This window comes from Acanthaster planci, linkage group LG09, assembly GCF_054643075.1.
Source record: "Acanthaster planci isolate LZ-2023a linkage group LG09, COTS_SCS, whole genome shotgun sequence".
Lineage (NCBI taxonomy): Eukaryota > Metazoa > Echinodermata > Asteroidea > Valvatida > Acanthasteridae > Acanthaster > Acanthaster planci.
In genome coordinates, this window is record NC_141785.1 from 7272580 (window position 1) to 7297048 (window position 24469).

General features: G+C 40.2%; 2 protein-coding genes across 3 annotated transcripts in view; one reads left to right on the forward strand and one right to left on the reverse strand.

Annotated features, from left to right (window-relative positions):
• Positions 1-285: 285 nt before the first annotated feature.
• Positions 286-15133, reverse strand: asl (argininosuccinate lyase). Of its 2 annotated transcripts, XM_022240653.2 has the most exons (14): positions 14950-15133; positions 12307-12501; positions 11551-11694; positions 10473-10570; positions 9773-9812; positions 9212-9249; positions 8340-8417; positions 7475-7527; positions 6959-7136; positions 6218-6302; positions 4997-5099; positions 4245-4366; positions 3666-3772; positions 286-2920 (listed from the first exon to the last, which is right to left on the reverse strand). In XM_022240653.2, the coding sequence occupies exons 1-14, from the start codon at positions 14956-14958 to the stop codon at positions 2779-2781; spliced, it is 1392 nt and encodes a 463-aa protein (XP_022096345.2). In that variant the 5' UTR covers positions 14959-15133; the 3' UTR covers positions 286-2778. The 2 variants fall into 2 exon arrangements, with proteins under 2 accessions (XP_022096345.2, XP_086997180.1); XM_087141054.1 differs by lacking the exon at positions 14950-15133 and having other exon boundaries at positions 12307-12510.
• Positions 15134-15244: 111 nt separating this feature from the next.
• LOC110988306 (uncharacterized) overlaps positions 15245-24469 on the forward strand; it is an 88921-nt gene continuing 79696 nt past the window's right edge. The window contains exon 1 of the mRNA XM_087141055.1: positions 15245-15460. Coding sequence (XP_086997181.1) covers positions 15346-15460 — 115 coding nt within the window. The 5' untranslated portion in view covers positions 15245-15345. The remainder of the gene's footprint in view (positions 15461-24469) is intronic.

The window sequence follows — 24469 nt, forward strand, 5'->3', positions numbered from 1 at the left end:
GGCTTATAGATTTGTGACATTACCGGTGTGTACTCTTGTGCTGAAAGCACACTTTAATATAGCGAGTGTGTCCCCAGTGGGAGATGTTTGCTTTATGACGCTTCTCTCATTGAAACATAGAGCCCTTTGGTTTTAAGTGAAGTCAGTGGAGTCCCGCACCATGAATGTTTTCAGCTCGCCTAGATGCTGAACTTGCAGATTTGACATTCTGCATTCTGACAATGTTCATATGCACAATGTTAATGTTAACAACAGGAAATAATTCATACAGTCAATCCACCGAAATCCAACAAGACATTGCCACATATATTTTTCAGGCCGAATTACACCATGGAGTTGCACAGAAGTGTTATTGCTAATAATGCATGTAACTTCCAAAAACTTCCTCAGGATTAACCAACCCTTAACATGCACATCTTTTTGAATGATGATTTCAGTTCTGCAACAGTATTCACTCACCACTATGTACAAATTTCACCCAAAGAGAAAGCCGCCAACTACTACTCCACTCTAACTCTTGTCATTAGCTGGTGTCCATTGTATCCATTACAACCTTCCAAAATGGCCCTCAATCTTCCTTGATGCTCACGTAATCCTGCTCAGTAATTTCTTCATAACTGGCATCAGATAAATCCAATTTTGAAACCTGGGGGAGAAAGCTTTTAGACATCAGGCAACTGATGACCCCTGTGTGCTTGGCCCAACTGTGTGGCCCCACTTACAGTTGGCAACAAATCTGTGTTAATATACTTGAATAGATTCTGCACACTTTTTTAGCATGGAAGATACAGGTAATTCTCCTGCTTAATTAATGTAACTAAGGAACCTTTGCTTACTCGGTTAGCACACATTCTTTTGTATGGATGTAGTAAGCATGGAATCCTGATCATAAGTGCACAATTCTGTAGTGAACACAGGCCCTGAAATTGGGCCCAGGACCCATGCATTAGGTTATTTGAGACGTAGCAAACCCCCCCCCCCTTTATATATTTACACTTTGTATGACAGTTTTGGCAGTCGTATTTAGTTCAGTAAGTCATTTGACTGGGAAGAAAAGTAAGTTCCTGCATCCCTAATTTTTACCCAAAGGTCACTGCAAGGTCAGAGGTCATAAAAAATCCAAATTTGCATTTCCTTCAATTTTGGAAGATTTTAGACCTTTTGAGAGATAGCTGTTGTAATATCTGAGTTGCTTTTTAGTTGTCAGTGTTTTTTGGATGTGACGCTCAAAAACCTATGCTCAAGAACTAGATTTGTCTTATATTTATCTTACACTACTGGGGACTGAAGACAGACATCACAATCTTTTATATCGTTACCTGATCGGTCAACTTTAAGAAACAGGAATTTCAATGACTGCTGGTTCTCCACCCAATTTCAGATCATTTAAATTAAAATCACAGAATACAGAGGTGTCGATATCATTTAAAGTGGATACTGCATTTCAACATTTGGAACGGATATTCCTTTCAGTGGTAATCATCACAGTCAAGTATATCTTCACACATAATAAATAAATTCCACACAATACAGTGAACAATGTGAACTCGCCCTTTCTACAAGGGACTTTCATATTTTGTGACCATGGAATCTAAAGGTTCACGTTTGTGTAAAAAGAGTCAAATTACAGTCAGTGTACAAAAGTCTTGCAACCTTTGTTAGTGGACATCTTGGTGTTTAACAAGACTAGTTAAATTCGTAAACATTCTTCCTTGTCATCTGCAGATTTCTTGAGATTTATTTGACATTTCTGAGTAACTCCCGGTTCTTTTCAGAACCACACATACTCATAAGAGAGATAGATTCCTTCACATGGTGCTACCACAAGCCTTTCCACCTGTTGCTGTCCTTCACCATGAATAGCCTGAAATTCCATCAAAACTAGTCTTAGCGCACATTTCCTCCTTTGTGGATAATGTGCATAATCTGCAGACCGAAGATGAAGTATTTATTGTCTGACAAAATTGTGAGTATGTGGATAGGGAATACAACAGTTAGTTTGTTAAATTTGTAAACATTCTTCCTGGTCATCCGCAGATTTCTTGAAATTTGTTTGATATTTCTGGCTCTTTTGCCTGATTTCTGTGACCAATTTCTGGGCCACAATCTTATAGATTGCAGAACTAATTCAAAGATACGTAATTTTCATTTTTAAAATTTTAAAAATTTCACACAGGATTAAAAAAACAAGCACTCCTATTTTACTTCCAAAAAGAAGTTTGGCAGCAGCATTTGGGAAGGTCAGAAAAAGTCGAGACAACCCACAATAGTAAACTCTGTTGAACTAAAAGACAAAATATGATGATTTTTTTAAACGAAAAAATACATGTTTGGTGAGCAAGAAAATATCCTTGATATCTATGCGTTTCAAAATAGAGATGTTGGACTCGGTATACTTGTTTTCTGGTTGCATGGGGCCTTTGGAAGACATCTTTATTTTTCCAATTTCAGTTTTTGAAAATTTTAAATTTCTCACTCCTTAAGGTTTTGCATTTCTCATGTACTGTTGAAGGAATATACTGTAGTTTGGCAGCATCCACAATTGGCTAGTTATCTAATAACTGCCCTGAAAATCTTTTCAGCACAATAAAAACAAAACTCAAGAACATCTTTGGTTCATTTCTTCATCGTGTAATAGTAATTCAATCACCATTTCCACTTCAAAAAAAAAATGAATGAACGGATTTGTCACATGCCACAAATATACCCAACTAAACCGTTTTGTGTCACCATGTCACTTGCCCAAGTACACTGAATGTCATTGGCTGACCAGCGGCTCTAAGCCAGGGAAGCGAACCATTCCTCCAATTGCTGCACTTGTTTCATGACGGCTGGCTTGCTGGTACCCCCCGCGCTGGTGTACTGCTCAACGCTGTTCTCATAGTCCCATACAGCGCTGACGTCTTCTTCAAAAGCAGGACTGCAAGGAGCAAAGAAACTTTTGTTAATGATTCAAAGACTTTTTCTCGATAAATGTGCCATTCCCGCATCTGTGTAACTGTTTTATGCAGTTTCTTTTGATGGATATCTTGCCAAATGGATTTATGAGTTATAGTTTTTAACCCTTTCTGTCTCACCTTGTTGAGTTATTCTTACCATTGTACTCATATTCATTACTTGTATGCTGTCATGTTCCAATTTTGAGTCTCAAATTATCTCTGACAAATTTGAATCACATGTCAATTTTCGTAACTTCAAAGAAATCAAGAAAAATATTTTCAACAATGCTTTTTAAACAAGTTGACATAATTTTGATCATGTTGCATCTAAGAATTTGATGCAAGGCACATTGTATATAGTGTTTCATTGTAGTAATATTGCTAAAGTATTTTATAAATCAATTGAAAACGGTAAATGTGATTCATAAGGCTGTAATATTGTACTCATAAATGATGAGGTTTGGGTCTATGTGGAACTCGCACGGACTAAATCTGAGTTGAGTATTAACATGAAAGTATCTTAGTGCTGAGTCACCAAACAGTGTCCCAGTTACCTGGAACATGTTGCAGTGGGAACATGGTGCACAGTTGGTACATATGTTGCATAACCAATTTTCCACTGAACATGCACAAGAGACACAGTGAGTGAGTGCCATGTTACATATATCTGTGCTTTTTTCACATGAGTGGTCTATCCCTGGTCACTCATTAAAAGCCCAGACTGACCTGACCGTCTTGAGATCCACCAAAGTCAGCTCTGTCAGTGAGCACTTCTTCTGTTCTGCCAGAGCCACCACACCTCCAGACAAACCGTGTGCCTCACGGAATGGGATCTGTCGTGTATAGAGACGGCACAGAACAAGTGATAGTGTCTCAGAGCAAACTTGTATTTGGGATCCTGATCGGTTGATCCATGGCAACAGTGGTGTGGTATTGTACCATACCACATGGTCCATACTGGAATCTGCGTATTGCACAAATTCTTCTTTTTGCTCTATTGTAAGCTTGTTTAAAATTTAAAAGTAGCATGTAGCATCCAATGTGGATTGTTACATGCCTTTAGACACTCATCCGGATTAGCACTTGGTACCAATTAAATCTCTCCTGTTTTCAGGATGGCGTATGTAAATTTGATTTGTTGAGAATATTGGCTTGAATCCAAAAAGTTGATCATTCCAGTTAAACACTGAAGTTAAATCCCACATAAAATAACGGGTCCTGCGCTCTACCTTCATTAACCTACAATGTCTGTTACAACTGTTGGATTTTGAAGGGTTTGGTAGGACTGCTGTAGCATGAACTTACGCCTTTACGAACTAAATAGTAAGCTAGGTCCGTGGCCAGCATATCTGGGCTGAGTGCCTTTCTCATTGCATCTGTGTTGATGGTCAGCGTGGAGACCACACCGGTGGCAACTTGCAGTACCCCTGCAAACCAAGATGGTCAACATAACTAGCAGACACGCACTAACCTTTCTGACCCTAAAATTCCAAATCAAAGCATTACTCATAAAAGCAGGCACTTTTATGTTGCTTTTAAGAAGGTTGCAGACAAATTGTCAAGTTGTGACTAAAATTAATGCTTAATACAGCATGGCATGCAGTGGATTACTAAATTGAAAGCAATAGTGGAAGCCTGTAAGTTGCGTCAAGTTGTATGACAACTTGAAGGTATGTAACCAGTTGTGTGAAATGAGATTTCTGACAAAAGTTTAAGCGTGAAATTTAACATGGTTTTTATGTGGCAAAGTAAGCATTGTGCTGTTTTCACGCAAGAATTCAACACAAGTTGTTGATGCTTTGACAAAAATGAGCTTAGAATGTTCTATATGCAAATCAGCAACATGCATATCAAAAACAAAATCATCTAGTATGAGTGTGATATGACATAACAGTGTGATATGACACGAGTGTGATATGACATGACAGTGTGATATGACACGAGTGTGATATGACATGACAGTGTGATATGATGTGATGAAACCATGCACACAATTTAAATTTAAGAAAGAAGTTGGTTCAGCTACTGTAATGCCTCTTTTTCTTTTGACTGCCTACCTGTCAATGTGTCATACGCATCAAACACGGCTTCCTTGTCTTCCTGCAGGTCCTTGTTATAGGTGCTTGGTAGGCCCTTCAATGTCATCAGGAACCCTGCACACTGATCAAAGGATAAACAATCACTGTAAACTTAGGAGTAAACCAGACCAAAACTTGTAAATCGGTCTCATGTGTCACTCCCCTGCAAAGTACTTGTTAATGTATAATGTAAGAATCTATTCATGTAGTTGAAGTTGCCAGTACAGCCTGTCTTTCGATTCAGGCCCATAGTGCTTTGGTTCAGGAAAGTGCATACTAAAAGCCATGGCTGTTGTTGGGTCCCTTTCACAAGTCCAGTCACAAGGAACATAGGGATAAATGACAAAGGAATGCTTTTTTCACAGTTCACTTGAATAGCTTGGGACTGTGTTGAAAGGCCGGTTCATATGTGACGCCAAAGTTAACACAAAGGCCAAAATTTGATGTAAGATCAAATATCAGCACTGTGAGTTTGCAAAAGTTGTGCGAATTTCAACTACAGTGAATGTCGCTGCCCATGTTGAGTGACATCAACTTCACTTTGCTTTTGCGTCTGCCTGTTAGTATGAACCAGCCTTTAGACCAGATGACTTATGATGGACTTTACAATATCCCATTACAGGACCTGTGAGCAGGTGTTGGATGTTGCATTCTTGGGCAACTGAGGCAGACCTAACTAAAACTGAGAGCATGCAAGGATTCTTGGACATCAAGTCTGAAGGGTCCCAATCCATGATGTTGAAATGTAGTCAAGAACTTGATGAGCCATGTCGTAATCCCAATGTTGCGGCTCAGGCACAGTCCTGCGACCTAATTTTACCCAGTCAATAGGAGAACTCAGCCACGTGTTCGATGGCTTCAGTCTCAGTAAGAATCCCTAATTCAGCCAGAGGGATGGGCAGCAATGATCAATCGTATTCCGAGTGACTTGATTTAATTATCATACACTTGAAGTCGGAGCCAAGAGTAATGAGTCTGAGTTATGCCAATGAGTCCAAAGTAGAGAATTCTGGCAGGAGTTAAGCTCTCTCATAACCTAGTTCAGAGTCTCTTTACACAAAAGCTGAGTGTAGGTCCAAAACTCTCAGCATTAGGCCTGCTAAGCCAAAATGGTGCATGCCTTTCAAGGTATCACTAGATTTCACCAACTTGTCTGTATTTGGGATCGGGGGACATTTGTGTGAAGTCACTGTCGCCCACCTTGCCATAGACTCGTCCACTCTTTCCCCTGATCAACTCCAAGCTGTCTGCGTTTTTCTTCTGTGGCATCAGGCTGCTCCCAGTGCTAAAAAACAACCACGGCTTCAGTAACCAGACTGTACTATGTCTGATTCAAAACAAGTCAGATTCTACGGGTTGTCATGCTCTGTCCTCTTCCGTTTGGTCCAGTCTAGTCCAGACAGAGCCTCTTTCTTTTCGTTGTGCTTATTACTGAAAACATTTTTTGCCTACGCCTCTCTGAACTTCCTGAACCCACCCAAGCACTCTGTGCTTTTAATAATATATTCATACAATAACAATGTTGTACATTGCTAAGTTACTTTACAGGCACAGGTGAGGCAAATTTGAGAGCGTTTGCTATAAGGAGGATAAATGCTGGGAACAAATGACTTCTTGATTGTCATGTTGACAAAGTTATAATGGCTATCCATCCCCTTCCCCCCAATAAACCCAACTAATCAAGTGCCTTAAATCTTAACATCAAGATTTTAGAGCGTCCCTTACCAGTGGACGACATCACTGGTGACAAGTTAATATCTTCAAGGTTTGTGAAAATTTCACGTGTTCTTTCCAATATCAATTGTTACGCATTGCATGCGCATTGCTGTCAGCTCAGGAATGCTTTTGGCAGAATTACAAAGTTCCACTTATAATAAATTGCCTCCACCAGCTTTTCACATTTTGCAGATGAACTGAGAGCAGGCAGCATCAGCATCTCACCTGTAGGCGTCGGCGATTTGCACGAAGCTGTATTCCTTGGTGCTGAACAGCAGTAGGTCTTCAGCCAGCTTGCTCATGTGGACCATGGTCATGGACGACCAGAAGAGGAACTCGGCAATGTAGTCACGCCCGGCCGTCGCATCCAGGCTGTTGCCAGCCGTGGTCCCAAAGCCCAGCTCTGGTGGGAGATACAGCAATGGTTGAATTCCAACAACACTGTAGATATGCTGGATGCATCTGTGGTGTTGTGAGTCGAGTCCATCACCGACCCTTTCTCAGGAACACTCGTAAGTGGCATGGTGAATGATGACAAAGGAAACTGATACATACTCAGCAGTTTTGGATAACTCATACTGGGGAATGACTTGAGTACAAGTGAGTGCAGGCACTCAAAACTTGAGTTTCACTGCTCAAAATCTGTTAGGAAAATGTTGTCTACAGACTGGCCTGTGCATTATCTTGAGTCTCATAGAACACACACCTGAAGGATGGTATTTAAAAAGAAATATCTTATACCTTGAGTCAGAAATTCCCTGTCAACACTGAAAGGATTGCCGGCAAGTGCACCGCTGGAAATAAATGAAAACATTTATTTTTTTTCTCTAAAACTTCAGGTAACAGTGATCAATCACAAATGTGATCTGTAACATTTGCATATGATGAAATCTAAAATGTGCGGTTTGGAAAAGCAAGTTCAAATATCATTTCAACATTTCAAGTAATCAGCTGGAACCTATTGGCTTCCTTATGTGATTCTGTACGTAAGTATTCCACTTCGGGTGCCGACAATACTACATAGGACTGAAAGTGAGGACATGTAAGCACTGTTCTTGAGTAAAAAAAATTGTCTGCAGAGAAATTTGGTTGTTGCAGGCAATAAAAGTGACGTGGTTCATAGGTTGACTAATATCATTGTCCAGATACCAGCTTAGACCTTTTCAGCCTTGGTTTGGAATACTGAGACACATCTAGGGGGAGTGTCGGACAACAGGGGCTACAGATGGGAGGGTGAATGTCTTAAACCAGACAAGAATGTCGTTTAACTTTTTAAGTTTTGTAATATGTGGCCAAATGAATCCCAAGTTCATTTCCCCCCAGTAGTTTTATTTTAATTTGCATCGGAAAGAGCAAACGGAAATCTTTGTTTTCATGAATCCCTCAGTGTAGCATCCTGATATAAGTAGACATCTACACAGGCAAAAAAATGTTGTGAGTTCCCATTGATTTGCATTGTGCAAGATTCTTTCACCAGTCTTTGACCCAAAAGTGGTTCTGGCGACTTCTGACTCACTTTGTGAGTACGAGTCGGTCTTGGGTTGAAACTTGGGTTTGGAGACTTTAAGGGGCTGTACGCACTCTGGAAAGAACAACCATGGCCTACCATCCGAGTGGGTTTATGTTGACCCTGGCTGTGAGTTCATGCAGTCGCTGGAAATCTCTCTGAAACATCCAGGCATAGCTGAAAACCCAGAAAACAAGAATCGGACAGTCAAATGACAACATTTTCTGGAAAGGTTTTCAGTCACTATTTCATCTTGTTTGTCAAGCACCATCCCGGAAAATTCAAAGTTGAGATTCAACATTTGACTTCTTTTTTTTTTGGTTTGCGATTTTCAAAAGAACCCTTCCACCTTTACCAGAAAATACCTAGAATTCCTTCAAAACAATTCTAGATTTTTTTCATTCAAGCTCACCAAAATTTGGGCATCTTCAACATTCTCTTTGCCATTCCTCAAAATATGGTTTTGACATCCGTATTCTGCAACTGAAATTTAACCCAGAATTGAGATATCCTCTTTACACTTTTTCTCTTCCAAGAGAATTTATTTCACAAAACATGAAAACAATGTCTCACAGTGGGAAGGCATTTTCACACCTTTTCACACCAGTGGGAAAACATTTTTATGCCTTGTGAAATGAGGTGAAAACGGATTCTGTTTATAAAATTTTGTATTCCCGTTTACAGCGGTAACCCTAGCAGTCCTAAATCCTATAATTTCAAGGTGATTTTGCATACACCCCAGGGGGTTAGTTTAACCTTCAGTTGCAACATGCTGTTTATCAGTTTTTGACCCATTTCTAGAACTGAAATTCTATCTGCCTCATTTTTTTTGTTACTGCTAGATAGAGTTGCATCTCACATGTAGTTCAGGTACAAATCCTGTATACTAATAGCCATCTGTTTCTACTTCCATATTGTCACAAAGAATTTACATAGTAGTTTCCTTGCAAAAACAGAAATTGAAGAATCACCTCAAAAGCCAATGACTCCATCGGATGGGCTGAGCTCTCTATAAGGAAATAATTTAAACATTGCTTGATCATTTAGCTTGTTATATCATATTTTTACATGATTAATAATAGTCAGTACAAGTGTTGAGTATTTAGGAAAACCCCCATTTGTACTTTTTAAAGATGTTGCCTTCCATAACATTTGCACTGAATGTTTATTACAATACATATTGCCTACACATGAAACAGCCACTGGGCACATGTGTTGAGAGATGATGTCACTTGACTTTCTGGGGGACACTGGAGGGTTGTGTTGTGGCCTTTGTTCTCTGGGCCACACTCAACCAGTGTCCATTTGTCTTCATTTTTAGAGTCTTCACTCATCTTAAATGTACACCCCGCGGCGGCTACTCCAGCGGCCGTTGGCGACACAAGGATGAGAGTGTTTTCATGCTAACTTCCAGACATGCAGAGTTTCACAGTTTGCAATGCATTTGTTTTAGTATGTAGTCCTAAATTCAACTGCAACAATCAATCATATTCCTTAGCATGATTAAAAAAAAAACAATACATTCTATGTACCTGTAAATGTGTATAGCCAGGCATGAGGACGTCAACTTCTCTGCAAATACAAACAGAGGACACAAGTGAAATGTATGATTAAAAACATTTTCAACCGAGAAATTCCTTATTTTAGTACCCAGATCCACCTCTCCACAGGAAATCAATGGCACACTCTTTGCTTTCGTATAGGGTTGTGACTCGTGCCCACATGTGTAACTGATTTTGGATATATGTCACACTAACAGCACCCTCACTTGTCTGGAAATGATTGGTCAATTTTGAGTGTTTAAAAAGTGCATGTTACATTTCACTTAACTCCAGAAAGATTACAAACAGTTTCATACTCTGAAGAAGAGTTTAAACATGCACAAGAAAACTGTATGAAAAGCTCATTGCATTCCTTTATGGCAATGGATGACTAAAACCATTACAAGACAAGACTTGAAACTATCACATATTAAAAAATTCGATCAAAATCTACAATTTCTTCAATCCTGCAAGTAAATGAAAGAAGAACCACTTTTCCATGGGGAAAGATTTTACTATTATGAAAATGTCAGACCCTGTAACTTTTTTGAGTTGTATATTTCAGGTCATTGTAGTCGGCAAGCAGTTTACAGCAATGTTTTTTGCATTTAACGTCTCTGAAATTCTACAAGTGAAGAGCAAATAGTGGTGCTAGACTTAGCAGATGAGTTCATTTTGGTGCACAGCTTACGTCTTGGCCCTCTTGACCGCGACTGTGATGAGGTCCAGGAGATGCTGACGCAGGGGAACGATCTCGTCGCGCAGCCACATGCGCATGTCAGTGGCACACTGGGGAGAAGAAGGGTCACATTAGACAATGATGCCAAGATACAACCGATGCCATAAAATATCACCTGTTGGAAATCTGTCTAACTGTGGAAACAGAAATCAGCAGAAGCTGCCAACGAAAGTCAATGCTTGGAAAACAGCCGTAGGCTGAGTTAAAAAAAAAAATTTCCTTTTCCTACCTGCTTCATCCCACCTGTGTGTTTTTTTTAATGTATTATGCAATGTATTTTCACTTTTTATATATTGATTTGTACCAAAATGTTTGTGAAGCCATGCATGCACTTTGATACCTGCTGAGGTTATAATAAATGCATGTGCAGCCTAGCTATGGACACAAACGCACAAGCAAAAGGGTCAAGAAATCCATTTGCCGTCTTTTTTCGAGTCTGTCATCTAAGAAATAAGGAAAGCCTCCTCCTCCATTTCTTAAAAACAACCAGATGAAAAGCAAGTTGTTTTCTTATCTTGGCCGACAACCTGGTATATGGGTGTAAATCCTGGGAACTGGGGGTATGTATCCCCTTGATTTTTGAAGGGGTGGATGTAGGGGAATGGGCTATTGAATCATCCCCCCCCCTTTTCTGTGGTGACAAAAAATTGAGGCAGATTGTGGGGAATTTGTGCACATGCCAACAACTTAAATGCATTCAATAGCACTCAAAAATGGAGAACAATAAAGAACGCCATAAATATTCCGTTAGGATGTAAGATTCTGCAGGAATGCAATACACATGACATTACACAGGCATGCAACTTTTCCCACGATTAGCCAATTTCCTAAATTTTTCCACTTGACACCTCTGCCGCTGAAAATTGAAAAACATTGTACAAAGTCTTGTAAAGATCGGAATTTCCTCGTAACTTGTCAAAGTCCATGTTGCATGCCTGATTACAGATGCCCGCTTTTCAAATTTCCATGGTAGGGCAAGTCATCCCTGCTCCATAATTCTCCATTCCCCCAAGTTATGGCACAAGCTGACCTGGTCATTCCTGCTACGTCCTGTATGCAGTTTGCCTGCTGCCGGGCCGATCAGTTCCTTCAGCCGGCGTTCATTGGCTGTGTGGATATCCTCGTCCACCGCTGGAATGATCTTAAAGGTTCCCGTCTCCCATTCCGCTGCCACCTGCACACACAACATTGAAGAATACACGTGCCAGATTTGTAAGTGAAGTCAGTGAAACTTCACCGCTTGCAAACTGTATCCTTTTGGCCAACATTTCGACTTTCAAGAAAGGCAAAATGCAGCGGCCAACTTTTGAAATAACACCAAAAGACAAAAATGCTGAATACAATTTGTGTTGCCTAGTGCTGAAGGGTCCATGCAATCCAATTTTCTTTTACTACAATTCTTAAAAATACATCTTTGTGCTTTTAATTTTCTTTTCCCTGGTGATGCATTGTTGAGTTCAATGCAATACACTAACTCTTTCCTAGAATTGTTTTCAATGAGGAAATGTTGGGTTAACAACTTAAATAGAAACACCTGTTAACAGAGCAGTGTCTTCCCTGATTGACATCACAGCCACAGTGCCCTCTATTGTCCAGAAAACATGGACAATTTTAAATGTTTTAAAAGTGCACTTTTCAACACACTTAAACCCAAACGGATGTCAAACTGTTTTCATACCTGAAGAAGAGCATAAAGTTACAAAAATACTTCATTGCCTGAACCCAAATTAAAGGTTAAAGGGCGACATGTACTTTTTCACATCAAATACACAATGTGCAGTCTCACCTTTCCTAGGCCCTCGTATATGGCCTCCATTTCCTCCTTGGTGACAAGACCCACTTTCTCCATGGCGCGGACGTAGGCTTTGCTGCCTTCGATGTCGGCTTTCCACATGCGCTGGTCAAAGCCAATGGAGGCGTTGAATTTCTCCATGACCGGGTCGGTGGCTCCGGTGAAGCGTCCCCCCCATAGCTTCCCAGCCTGTGTCATTAGAGTACAGTGTTCAAGATATTAGGTTAGTGATCAGGATTATTACTTTTACATTAGACTGACCTAAAAAATAAACCAATTTCTTGTTGCTTCTGTTTCATTTTTCCTGGCGTTCTCCTTTTCCTGGAGGGGGTGAAGTAATGTCAAATCGTCCGTGTTTCTAAAAAAATATTTAGCAATAAATGTCAGTTCAAAACTCTTAGAAAAAACTTTGTTGAGAACTCCTTTCACCCACAAGTGTCTGCTGAAGAGTCATAAAAATTCATCTACCATCTTAGAAAAAGCTTTCATCTAAAAAGAAGCCATTTAAAAAGAAGCCAACACACAAACGATGCTGAATTTGACGATTTTCTTTTGTTTACTTCATTCACGTAAAATGGTACATGCATAGTGTTGTACGTGTTACAAGACACTAAAGTATCTGTCCCCACTATAGTTGGGCCTGTCCCAAGACTCCCAACTACTGTTGCAAATATGCTATAGTTGAAGAGCAACATACATCACGTACATGTAGTTGAGTCCTCTTTGGGGTCTCCGTGAGTACGTTTACCTTAAATATTGTACACAATGAAGTACGAAGCTGAAGCTTGTAGGACTTGGCTTTTTCGTTCATAAACAGATTTTTTTTCAGGCAGTGGATAGTTGACTGTAAACCGGTACCGATTCGCTAAATGCTTTTTACTGGCATAGCACCTGTCCATTTGCAGTTAAGTGTTTTGGGGAACTTTTCACCTGACAACTTTTTGTCTGGTTCCATGCTAACATTACCATTGTGAGTTTGTATTTAGACCTAGTGTAAATTTCAGACCCCTTTTTCCTTTAAAAAAGTTCACGATAAGATAAGAAAAATATCCTGCAGTTTAACTTAGATACATGAAAGGAAGATATGAGACTTTTTTTTAGGTTGGTGACAAATTTGGAATTCACCAGTGTGGCCTGGATAGGATTTGATCCCGATTATATTGCAATTGTATACTCTAAAGCTAAAGCTAACTTAATAACCACTAAGCTGCAGGTTCACTCACTTCCAATGGGGGAATAGAGTGATTATGTGGAATCAGTTTTGTGCCGGCTGTTTATTAACCAAAAATAATGTGTTACTGGATGACGGCAACTTATACTTTGTGTTTCTAATGCAACAATTGGGATGTAACCATGTAATGCTCACCCAGATAAGTCCACTGGCTTTGATAAAAGAAATACTTCAGTTTTTAAGTGAAGTAAAGGTATGGAATGTTATTCTCTGTAGATAAAACATTTCGCCTACCAATGTCTACATGTAGGCTGCCATAGCCCATGATCCTCTCGACTATGTTGACCAGGGAGGGGTGCGTTAAATAGTGCAATATGTATGGTGGCATACCAAGGCCGTATATACATGTATGTATCTTTAATATTTGGCACAATCAGTCAGCAACATAATCATGGAATCGCATTGCGCTATCAGTGGATCCTGTATGAAATTTCTAACGATACTTTCCAACGGAACTTCCTGTTTTGGCACAGTCTTCCACAGCTGTGAATTAGAAAGAAAAGCTGATTAACTGACAGAAGAATTACCTGCAAATTGCGCAGATCACGCAAAAAGATCGAGCGAACTCACAGATCGACTGATCGTGCCCAACATTGATATTAAGATGATTAATAGTATGCATACATGTATGTGTACGTATGCATAGTCACGATAGTATTGTTATTAAATGTGCACATGCCCTTGCCTACACTGAAAAGCTACAGGATTCACACGCTCTGTCATGTCAATATGTCATATCTGTTAATGCAGATGTTAATGAAAAGTTCAGAAGATTAAGGGGATTGCTCAGGACCCAGATGGTGTTACGCCCCAACTGACTCTGGCAGTGGCCCCAATTATACTTGGGCGTGGCGGTAGTTGGGGCGTGACAATGAGTCTCTCAAACTTTTGTGCATCATCCATGCTCTTTCCACTGATTGGGGGTTTTTCTCCGAACATATTAATTTACAGTCCAGTCTTCACCATGTTCACCTCTGTGAGTCTTGGACTAGGGGCCCGGCCTACATCTAACCAACGGAAGAGTTCCATGTACGGACACCAGTAATCATTCCCAACAGTGACCTATTATTAGCCATCAGAAAGCAAAAACATGTCCAGAAAAGTTCAATTTAGGAGGGGAAATAAGGCATTTAGGCCTACTTACAAAACACTTAAAATTTTCAGACCAGTCCCATATGATTCGTGCACAGGGTGTCAAGTGGCGTCCATCCATAAGAACTCTTTCCCTAACCACCACTGCTATTGCTAACTAAAGGTAGTCTATAGATTCCCAACAGTCCCAAATCCTCCGATTTCAATATGATTTAACACACACCTTTGGCTATTGCTTGTGGAAAATCGATAACAACTCAAAGCAAATCAAAAACATGTCCACTTCGCTAAAATGATTTCTACTGAAGGCCTACCTTCTCCATAGTCACACACAGTTTTGGTTCTTTAGACCTATCAGTTTCGCAACAGGGACTGCAATTCAGTGCAAACGTGGTCAGGTGGTGACGAATATTGCAAATTTTAAGCAAAATTTGAAACCACTGGGACTTAAGTGGAAAATGGCAGACGACAGCAGAATCGACTACTTTCACTAGCGCCCTCTACTGTTCCACTCACTTTTTTTCTTCTTAGCATGGTACCACTCAAACGTCAAACTCATTGGAGTAGCAACAATGTAAGGTCTGGGTATCTGTCTTCTCCATGTGACATTCAAAGGCGTCAAATTTCTCCAACTTGAACTTGCGTGCGTGTGACGTTGTCATTTTTAAGCAGACGGAACTGGAAGAAGCTGGCTGAGAAACAGGAGAACAATGTCAGGAAGAGTCAAACAAAGAAGTTCAGCGAATCCTACGGATTCTGCTAGCATTTCAGTCAACGAGAGGATTCTGAAAGAGTGCCACACGCTGTATACTGATCAGGATCAAGGTGAGTAAAACGCAAGGAAATGTACCCTAATCAGAACCAGGAGGCAGGAATGTTCACCCAAACATGCCAAACAAACATCTGCTTGGGCTAAAAAGAATTAGGCGTAGCCTACAGTTAACAGAGATTGCTTCTCTTTTTAACCGTATAAAATACTGGGATAGGATGGAAAGAGTGCCATATGTTATAACATGATTATACAGACAACACTTGATGTCCTTTGGCTTTGCACAAACATAGTTTTAGCATGTTTAGACTAGTCTGAAAACTTCAACTCAGTGAAGGAGTTTTCGGAGCAGGGCCTAGGGCTAACAAAAGGCCTACTAAACATGCTTCAGATTTTTTTTAGCTAAATTTCACTTTTTAGGGGAATATTGATTTACACTCCTCCCCCCCCCATTTTTCGTTTTACAAATATTAAAGGTCAGCCCTGAAAAGTATTACTCAGGTAATGTCTTTTGATTGTTATAGTCCTATTTCAGTATTTGGGTTACATTTGGAGAAAATGTGACTTTCTTACATGTACTGGATTTCCATTAACATAAATGCATCGTCAACTTGACTGCACACACGTACATGTGCATTGCAGACTATGAGCATTGGCTGTCCTCGTCAATACTCTTATTATGTAATCTGCCTATTCGACCAATCAGAGATCGGCTTTCTAATGAAACTTTCCAGTAACCATTACCACGCAGGTTTGACAATATCACCATGTAGACATACATATGAGCATGGTCCATGTCGATTTTGGGTTTACCTCATACCAGTAATCTTCCTCAAAAATCAAAACCCTTCCCTATTTTCTACAAAATTAACCGTACAGTTGACGAATAGTGTCATTGTCAATAATGTCATCTAGTTAAGTGAGTCTGAAAGTTTAAATCTCATTCTTCCTTCTACGTATATAGGAAAAGGGTCCCCAAATTGACAAGCCCCTTTTAAGGACGTTATCACTTTCTGATGGCTGTTAAAACATTTTAAGTGAAAATAAGTGTTATCCGTATATAGAACTTTTCTGAGTGGAATCTCCTACCAGCTGATATGAAAAAGAAAACTGATCTGAATTACTTCAAATCTACCGGGAGACTTGATGCCATTGATCTTGAGGACCTGACCAAATACGGCAATACTATAAGGCCTACCAGAAAACACCGAAAAATACCAGCAAATACCGTTTATGAACAAATTGATTTGTTATTTGCGGGGTGGCTGCTCAAATGCTGGGACCATGCATTTACTAACAGTTATCGCAGATAGTGGCAAGCAACATGCTTCATGGTGGAGTCCATAGGAGCACAGCGGACGACAAATCCATCGCACAAATCTGTGGTTAGGCGTCCATATAAGTTACTTGAGGGTTAATGTTTGAATCCATGTATCTAGGCTGAATTCTTTTCCTCTTTAAAATGGATCATTCGTTTCTGTGTAGGAGCAATTTCTATTGTCATTTTGATATTTTTTGGTTCTGATGTTTTTCTGTTGTTTGGAGCTAGTGTCCAGTATTTTTAGGGTGCTGTCTTATGGTTTCTTATGGTTTCTTTTTCTAATCATGTACATGTATTGGCAAGCAAGCAAAGGGAAAAGGGTGCTTGCCTTTCTGAATTGTTGTGTTGACATTTTTAGGGGCAGATTTGGGTAATGCTATAACAAAGTGGGGCCGGGTACCTGTAATCAGCTGTCGGATTGCAGATACCTGGGTACTTGCCATGGCCCTAGTTGACCGTGGGGGATTCAGAACTATGGTGTTGAAAATCGCTGACCACTCTATCCATTTCTGTTTTAGGTTCTTCGTGTATGCCCAATTTCAGTCTTGTAAAAAATCAAAACATCCAAAGTGCAGAAGACATTTAGTTCTGTGTACATGTACCTAACTTAGCTTTACAAGAACCAAATACATGCACACATACAATGTTTTATAATGTGCACATTATGCAAAGGGCGCCCTCTGTTGAATTTTCTAGTGTCATGCAAATAACTTTGCTTTGTTTTGTGCTCATGAGGAGATTGAATGTTATCTTGTCTAAGTGCACGAAAGTTGGGGGACTTAAGCCCTGTGTGATTTAACCCTGTGTGCAGTACAGTTCTCAGCCTTTCAGAATCATACAGAACTATAGTTTTTGGAACTGAGTGCATGGAAGGTGGCTCGTAACTTTATAAAAACAAAGACTTTCTAATGCAAAAATGCATACGTGTACTTGTAATTAATAAAGTGTAAATTTTAAATGCAGTTTAGAAGTTAGGTTTTTTAAATAGTAGCTTAAGTTATACGGTAGCTGTAAGTAGGCATTTTTGCTGTCACTTGCTGTTTTGGGGGTAGGGTGAAATACAATTTTTTTCTCACCAACCCTTCAAGAATGGGATTACAGCCAAAGGTTGTTTAAAATGTACCATTTGGAACCTTACTGTATAATAGACCGATCCAATAGATCCCTAATTGTCCCAAATCTTCCAATTTCAATGCGATTTTACATAAACTCTAGGGGGTTGGGCGTTAAACCCTGCCCGTTGTGTTCTTACCAATCATAGCTGTGCACACGCATGTGATACGGGCAGCAGGAACATGTAGTGTGACATTGGAGAAGAGCTCCTGCCAAGTGCCCACAAGTGCAGTAGGCAGGGCAGTACTGGATTGGTCTATTCATAGACCTGTGCACATAATGTAATGTGTTTACATGTACATTTACTATGCTGTAGCTACATGTACATGTAGAAGAGTTACTGCATACAGTACATGTATACTGTACATGTATAAATGTTTACTGGGTACTGTATGTACATGTACACATCTTGAGGTAGTGCAGGCAAGGTATTTTTACAGGTAAAGGGCACAACTTCTGCCACTCGCACAGAAAGAAATTAACAAAATTGCTCTTCTGAAGATGGGGAATAAACTGTGGTTAGTCTCAGTAAACATTTCAGAGGAGTCCTCACGCGTGCATTTTGCATGGGATACCAGACACTGGATGCAAACAGTGGAGAGGACAAGGGAATTCCTTAGTTGAGTAATAACTACATACATACAGGTGTACATGTATGTACAATGACAGGACAGGAAAGAGACAGTAAAATGTGTGCATTGGGTATTTTTGGTTTCGTTTCAAGAAGCTCTAGCATGGTGTCCCTTCCTCAGACCCGAGAATGAGAGCTAAAAATAAAACAAAACAAAACAAGAAAGGAGAACAAATGTATACATATGTAAGAAAAGCTACTGGGCAAAGGTAACCATATTTATGAAAAAAAAAAGCATAACAGAAGTAAAATTGGCAAAGCTAAGGCCAAGAATTGACACAAATGGGTAGGATCTTACAGTACTTACCAGGTCACAGATAGCGTGTCTACCTCAGTTGAAACAACTGCTGTTGGGGAACGATAAGGAAGTCAATATATTAGGGATACCATTACCAGGGGGGTACTTACTGAACAGGTGGGAAACAATTTATGCTCACTTAGTCCCCAAAAGGGAGAGGAATAAGTGGAATGTGGGAGGGACAGGACAGGAAGGAAATTGTAAACTGGTCATGTACACATTAAAAGCTGCACACATTTACAGCCCTATTGATGATTTTTGTCGGTGTAGAATTGAGCAAAACTGATCTGACAGAAAGTAACTTAAGGCCAGTCATAGCAGGCACACCCATCATTCCACACATTTTCCAAACATTTTTCCTTTATAATAAATTTCTTTTCAACTCATTGTGCAGCTGTACTTGTCAAGGATGTAAGATTGCCTAAAATTTCTGGATTTCTGAATATGGCATCAAAAATGCCTTTTTTTCTGGAAATGACCAACAGTTGCCGGAAAAAAAAATTAAAACAGGTAGTTTTCCACTTTGACCCATACACGATATTTCCCTTTTAAACAGATGTTTATGTTTGTGAGTTTGCAATCATAAACTATCTTAAGTTCCATGCCCCTCTTCACAACTAGCAAACATGGCAGCACAATGCCGTGACTGTGCGTAGGCTGTCGGGTGTGCATCCCAATCATGCCATGTTTATCGTGTTCACCGTCAGTAACTCTGACCTCATGATCGGGTTGCATGCACGCATGCATACAGGCCTTCATGCACGCAGCGCAAGTCGTCGTCTTGTCAAGTTGCAACTCATCCCGAGGGCTGGCTTCATTTCCGTACTCTTATAGGGCAGATAGTGATGAGCATGTACTGTTCAACATCCTAGGAACGAGGTTGGTCAAGTCGTGAACACGAGAAGACAATTCCACCTCCAGTTCACAACTAGTGAGTGACCAGGTGATTGGAATGCTACGGCTGTATTGGAACTGCTGATAAATCGCACATAAACAGTGGTGATGTATGTGCAATGTGTGTTTTTGTTAACAATTTTATGCCAAGTTTTCAGTAACAGGTGACCGTGTTTGGATAGAAATTTTTGATCAACATGAAAGTTGACCGGAAAGTAGATATTAAAGAAATTTTTAGCAAAAAAGAAAAAGAAGATAAAAAAGAGGACTAAACAGGCCTAGGTGAGTGGGTCTGATGTCCACTACAGGTTAATCAATTTTATGATATCCATGATATCTTCATTATATAATCGTACCTGTTTGATTTTATGTCGAATAGGTATCTAAAACTGTTGATTTTTATCTGTTAAAACCCTGAAAACCAAGGAGCTTAAAGGGCTTTGCCCTCTTGACTCCCATCAGGGCGTTGCCCCTGGACCCCATCAGGTGCCTTTGAGCAGGCCTTTGGACCAACGGCTGTGAGCCGCTCGGTCAAGCAAGCACTCCCTCGCAATTAGTTAGTTTTCGTAAATTCACATCAATGATTTTCAGGAAATGACTTCATTGGCCACTGACAGCCCCAACATGTACAGTATGTATTGGGAGACATATGCCTTTTGGCAACAGTTTATTTTTAAACTTTAATGCTCTCCTGGGTGGCCTGCTGTGTTTTGTGATTGTCTTGTATGTTCATTTGCCCCAAATAAATATTATTATTACAATAAGCTACATGTACCGGTAGTTCAATATTCAAAATGCCAAGGTCTTTCAGAAACAAGGCATGCCCTTGGGTCAACATATGGTTGCGCTGATTGGACAGACTTTCGCGTAGCTGTTCCCGAATAGCCTCGTAATGACCATGTGCTGTTGCAATATTTACCAAACTGGCTCAATCCCCAACCAGCCAAACTCCAGCATTGGAATATTTTAGGATGAAAACTGACTGTTTTATGTGGGATTTAGGCATACCACAAATAAACAGAGTCTAACTGTTTATGTGCCTTTTCTACAATATGGTGTTGCGATTTGCAAGGATGAGGAAGGTTCCTAGGAAATCAGTCTAAGGAGTTGGGCTTAATTGATGAAGTGGACTTGATGGCTTTTGATTTGAAACTGGCTACATGTAGTTGGTGTTCAAAAACTTTGATTATAAATGTACCAGTAGTATGCAAACACAGCATGGTTTGAGGGGAAGTAGTGGGAATTACTGGTCCCTCGGTGTAGGTCAGCTTGACTACCTCCCTCCGCTTCGCAAAGCGTCGGGAGGTAGTCAAACTGACCTACACCCTGGGACCAGTAATTCCCACTATTTACCCAAAATAAACCATGCTGTATTTGTTTTACTACCCTTCCTAAACATTCAAACATAAATCTCCCGTTACTTGTACTCACAGACGCCATTGTTGTTTCTCAGCTGCTAAATTTCCACGTAATGATAGTGGAGTGCAGATATGCATAGAGACAGGGCTTCATAATCTGGTGCTGACATACGTTTTGGGTCTTTACTGTAATAGTTATAAGGATACAACTCCAGACTGGTTCCATAAAGATTACATGACACAGACTACATATTTACGCGGCAAGTTCCAGAGAGTTTTTTTTTTTATGCTACCAGAAAAAACTACCGCACGGCAATAAGGTGGATACTCACCATTATGATGTCACTGAGTCGCGTATCATTTCTACTTCCCTGACGCGAGGTGGAATTGGCCAATGACGCACTCCAATTTGGTCATGAACATGTAATTTATGAATTACATGTACCAAGTTTGTACAGCAATCTGTAAATCCACATAAAAGTGTAGCTGACCATGAATGGATTTCCACTGCATGTGTCTTCTTTTCTTCGCCTATTGCCTACCATTGGTTTGTGTACCTAAGAAGCCAAAGTTTGCTGACAGTTCACTCATGGTTTGTGGCAGGTTTTGCCTCAAAATGTACACTTTCTCCATCAAAGGTATAGAGAGAGGTATTTTCATGAAGTAGTTAGTCGGTGTTATGCCAATTTTGTGAGATGTTTGGTATTTTATGAATTTTACTTTTGGTTTAGTGCTGATTGGCAGCTGTCCGCTCCGAGCAGGAACAAAAGGAGCGTGTTTTGAAATGAAATTGACAGTCCTTTGGTAGGCACTCACCGCGGAGGCGAGCAAGTTTATGTGTGTTTGACGCAGAGCACGCCGACTACGTGCAACATATTTAGTCTGGAATGTATGGTCTTGCACACTGTGCACACCGAACGCGTGCAAGAACCTGGTCGGGAAACTTAGTACCATCTGTCTTTCTTTCGCCCGTGAGGGCGCACTTCAGCTCAGGGTGGATAGTCTGCCAGTCACCTCATGCCAGTAGTTTGTGGCATAGCAGGGGAAAGCTGTTTTTGTTTCTGAAATACTATACTTTTTTCAAGAGATCTTGTTTAAGATGAGGTACCATTATTAAGAATGAATTGTCCCTTGTCATAACTTAGAACAATCAAAGCTGTTTTTTTCTCACACCCAATAAGATTATATGTACTGGTATTCTGTATAAACATGTTTATATAAGTGAGTAGTCAGTGCAGGTTTTGAGTAAATCTGGACTGTAGAAACAAACTGTATCCCTCGATGGAAATTATAATGAGTGACAACACCGCAATTCAGGCAGGTGTTTGTATAGAACTCAGTATATCAAGCACATGTACATGTACATCAGTAAAGTGCAGAGAAACTAAGTTTACATTTTGAATAAATTTAGAAATTGAGCAAACAAATTACTCAACTTACTAACTAACCAATGTACTGATTTTAGTTTTACTGCATATCAAAACAGGCACTGAATATTTCTGTATGGCCCCACTGTGTCCATACACATGTCAGTACATGTCCGTATTGAAATGTTCAGTGACGCAAATAATACATGTCAGAGGTTTCAAAATGTTTTACAGTAACAGATGAATAGAAGAAAGTACACTGTACATGTGGGCAACCGTTAGTCCCTGAAGCCCACCTGTGGCCGTGGAGCATTCTCTGGTGCATCTACATGTAAATGTAAGTTCCTGGCATCTCAGAGTTGAAGAGACATTCCTTTTCATTTTTTTGAAATAAACAATAAACATTTGACACCCCTAACTCAGCCTTGTGGAACAGACATATCTTTAACCTTCGCGTAAAATATTTAAAAGTTAATGCAGTCTGCTCGTGGCAGCTGCTGAGGGAAGTGTTCATGATGGGAAAAAATAATGGTGGCCAGTGCCAATGTTGAGAAGCCTTTTAGAAAGGGCAACATTTGAGGGGAAAAAGCTGACCTGCGATGCCTTTAAAAGATTCTGGATTAAACATGAGGTACGGTATGGCGGAAGGCACTTGAAGTGTCTACGCTGAGTTTGGGAGGCCAGACTAGGGAAAGGGGCCTACATGCGCACAGGGCTGGGCCAGCGGGATATCGAGCTGAGTAAAGCCAGGGTCGGGAGTTGATTAATTTTGGAATATTCCTCCCTGAGGGAAGCAACCCATTGTAGGATGTTAAAAGAAAGTAGCATTTCGCTGAGGTACATATCAACCAGTACGTGTAATTACTGTGAAGCATTGGACATGCACATACATGTATTTGTAGTAGTAGGTCAGGAGGGCTGTGTTTTACCAGTACATGTGACAGATTGCAAGGCCACAGGTGGCAAATTGCCTGTGATGTATGAGGCTTTCATTAGGGAGTATTGTTGGAAAAATGGCACCCATTTTCTTCTCTTTTTTTTAAGGAGAGAGGAGAACTTCTGAATTTTGGGGCAATAATTAGATGCATTTTTTCTGCTAAATCTGAAATACCGGTATTACATGATGTATTTATTGAAGGACTTCCGGACGTGGAAAAAACTTCTAGATTTATTGTCATGACGACAGACTCTACCTCTCTACATGCACATGAGAACTGTGATACCTTAAGCTGGCCTCTGGCTTGCAAGGTACGGGTATTGAAATGCAAAGAGACTTGTGTGGAGGCGGGCCCTTGTTGAATCTGGAGTGGGCGGAGTGCTGAATCATTTTAATTGTAGTCTACACGCATGTATGTATGAGTCTGGGTATCCATATGGCAAGGCAGAAACAAAACCAGATTGAGCCAGCTTAATGAGGCAGTTGTGGGTCTGCACATGTGAACACAAACACTTGGTCATTACACTTAAGAAACTTCAACGACGCTGCATGACTGGGATGTTTGTTGTCTTCTCTACTTCCTGGCTTGTTACATTTGTACATGTACATACATGTGTACATGTACGTACCATAGATTGATAGGTGCATCACTTCGAACGGTAAGAGCAGACTGTGTTAACATTCTGATCAATAAAAAATCTTTACGTCGGGAAAAAAAAAGAAAAAGAAACAGGAACCAAAATTGTACTTGCACTCTGCATAGGACAGGAAATATTTGCTGTGAAGTAGTTTTGATTCCAAATTATGCTTTTTACATATTTGGAAAACATGGGAACTCTTTTTTTTCCTTTTTCTTTCTTTTTTTTTTGTTTGTTTGCCCTGTGCATTTGTGTCATACATGTACCAAGTTGTCTAGGAACCCTGCCCAAGAGGGTGGGACTGGCTGACGACAAGGTTGCCGATCGGCGAGCCGCGGCAAGCCAACATCACGTGGAGTCGTGATCACAGTGCCAATATTTCACACAGCGCAGTCGGTTTTTGTAGAGGTGTCTTGACAAAATTTATGCACCATGCCCTAGCAAGTTGGAATCCTCGTTTCACTTCATTTGCTTGAAAAGGTCATGGGGGTCCAGTGTACTGGTACAT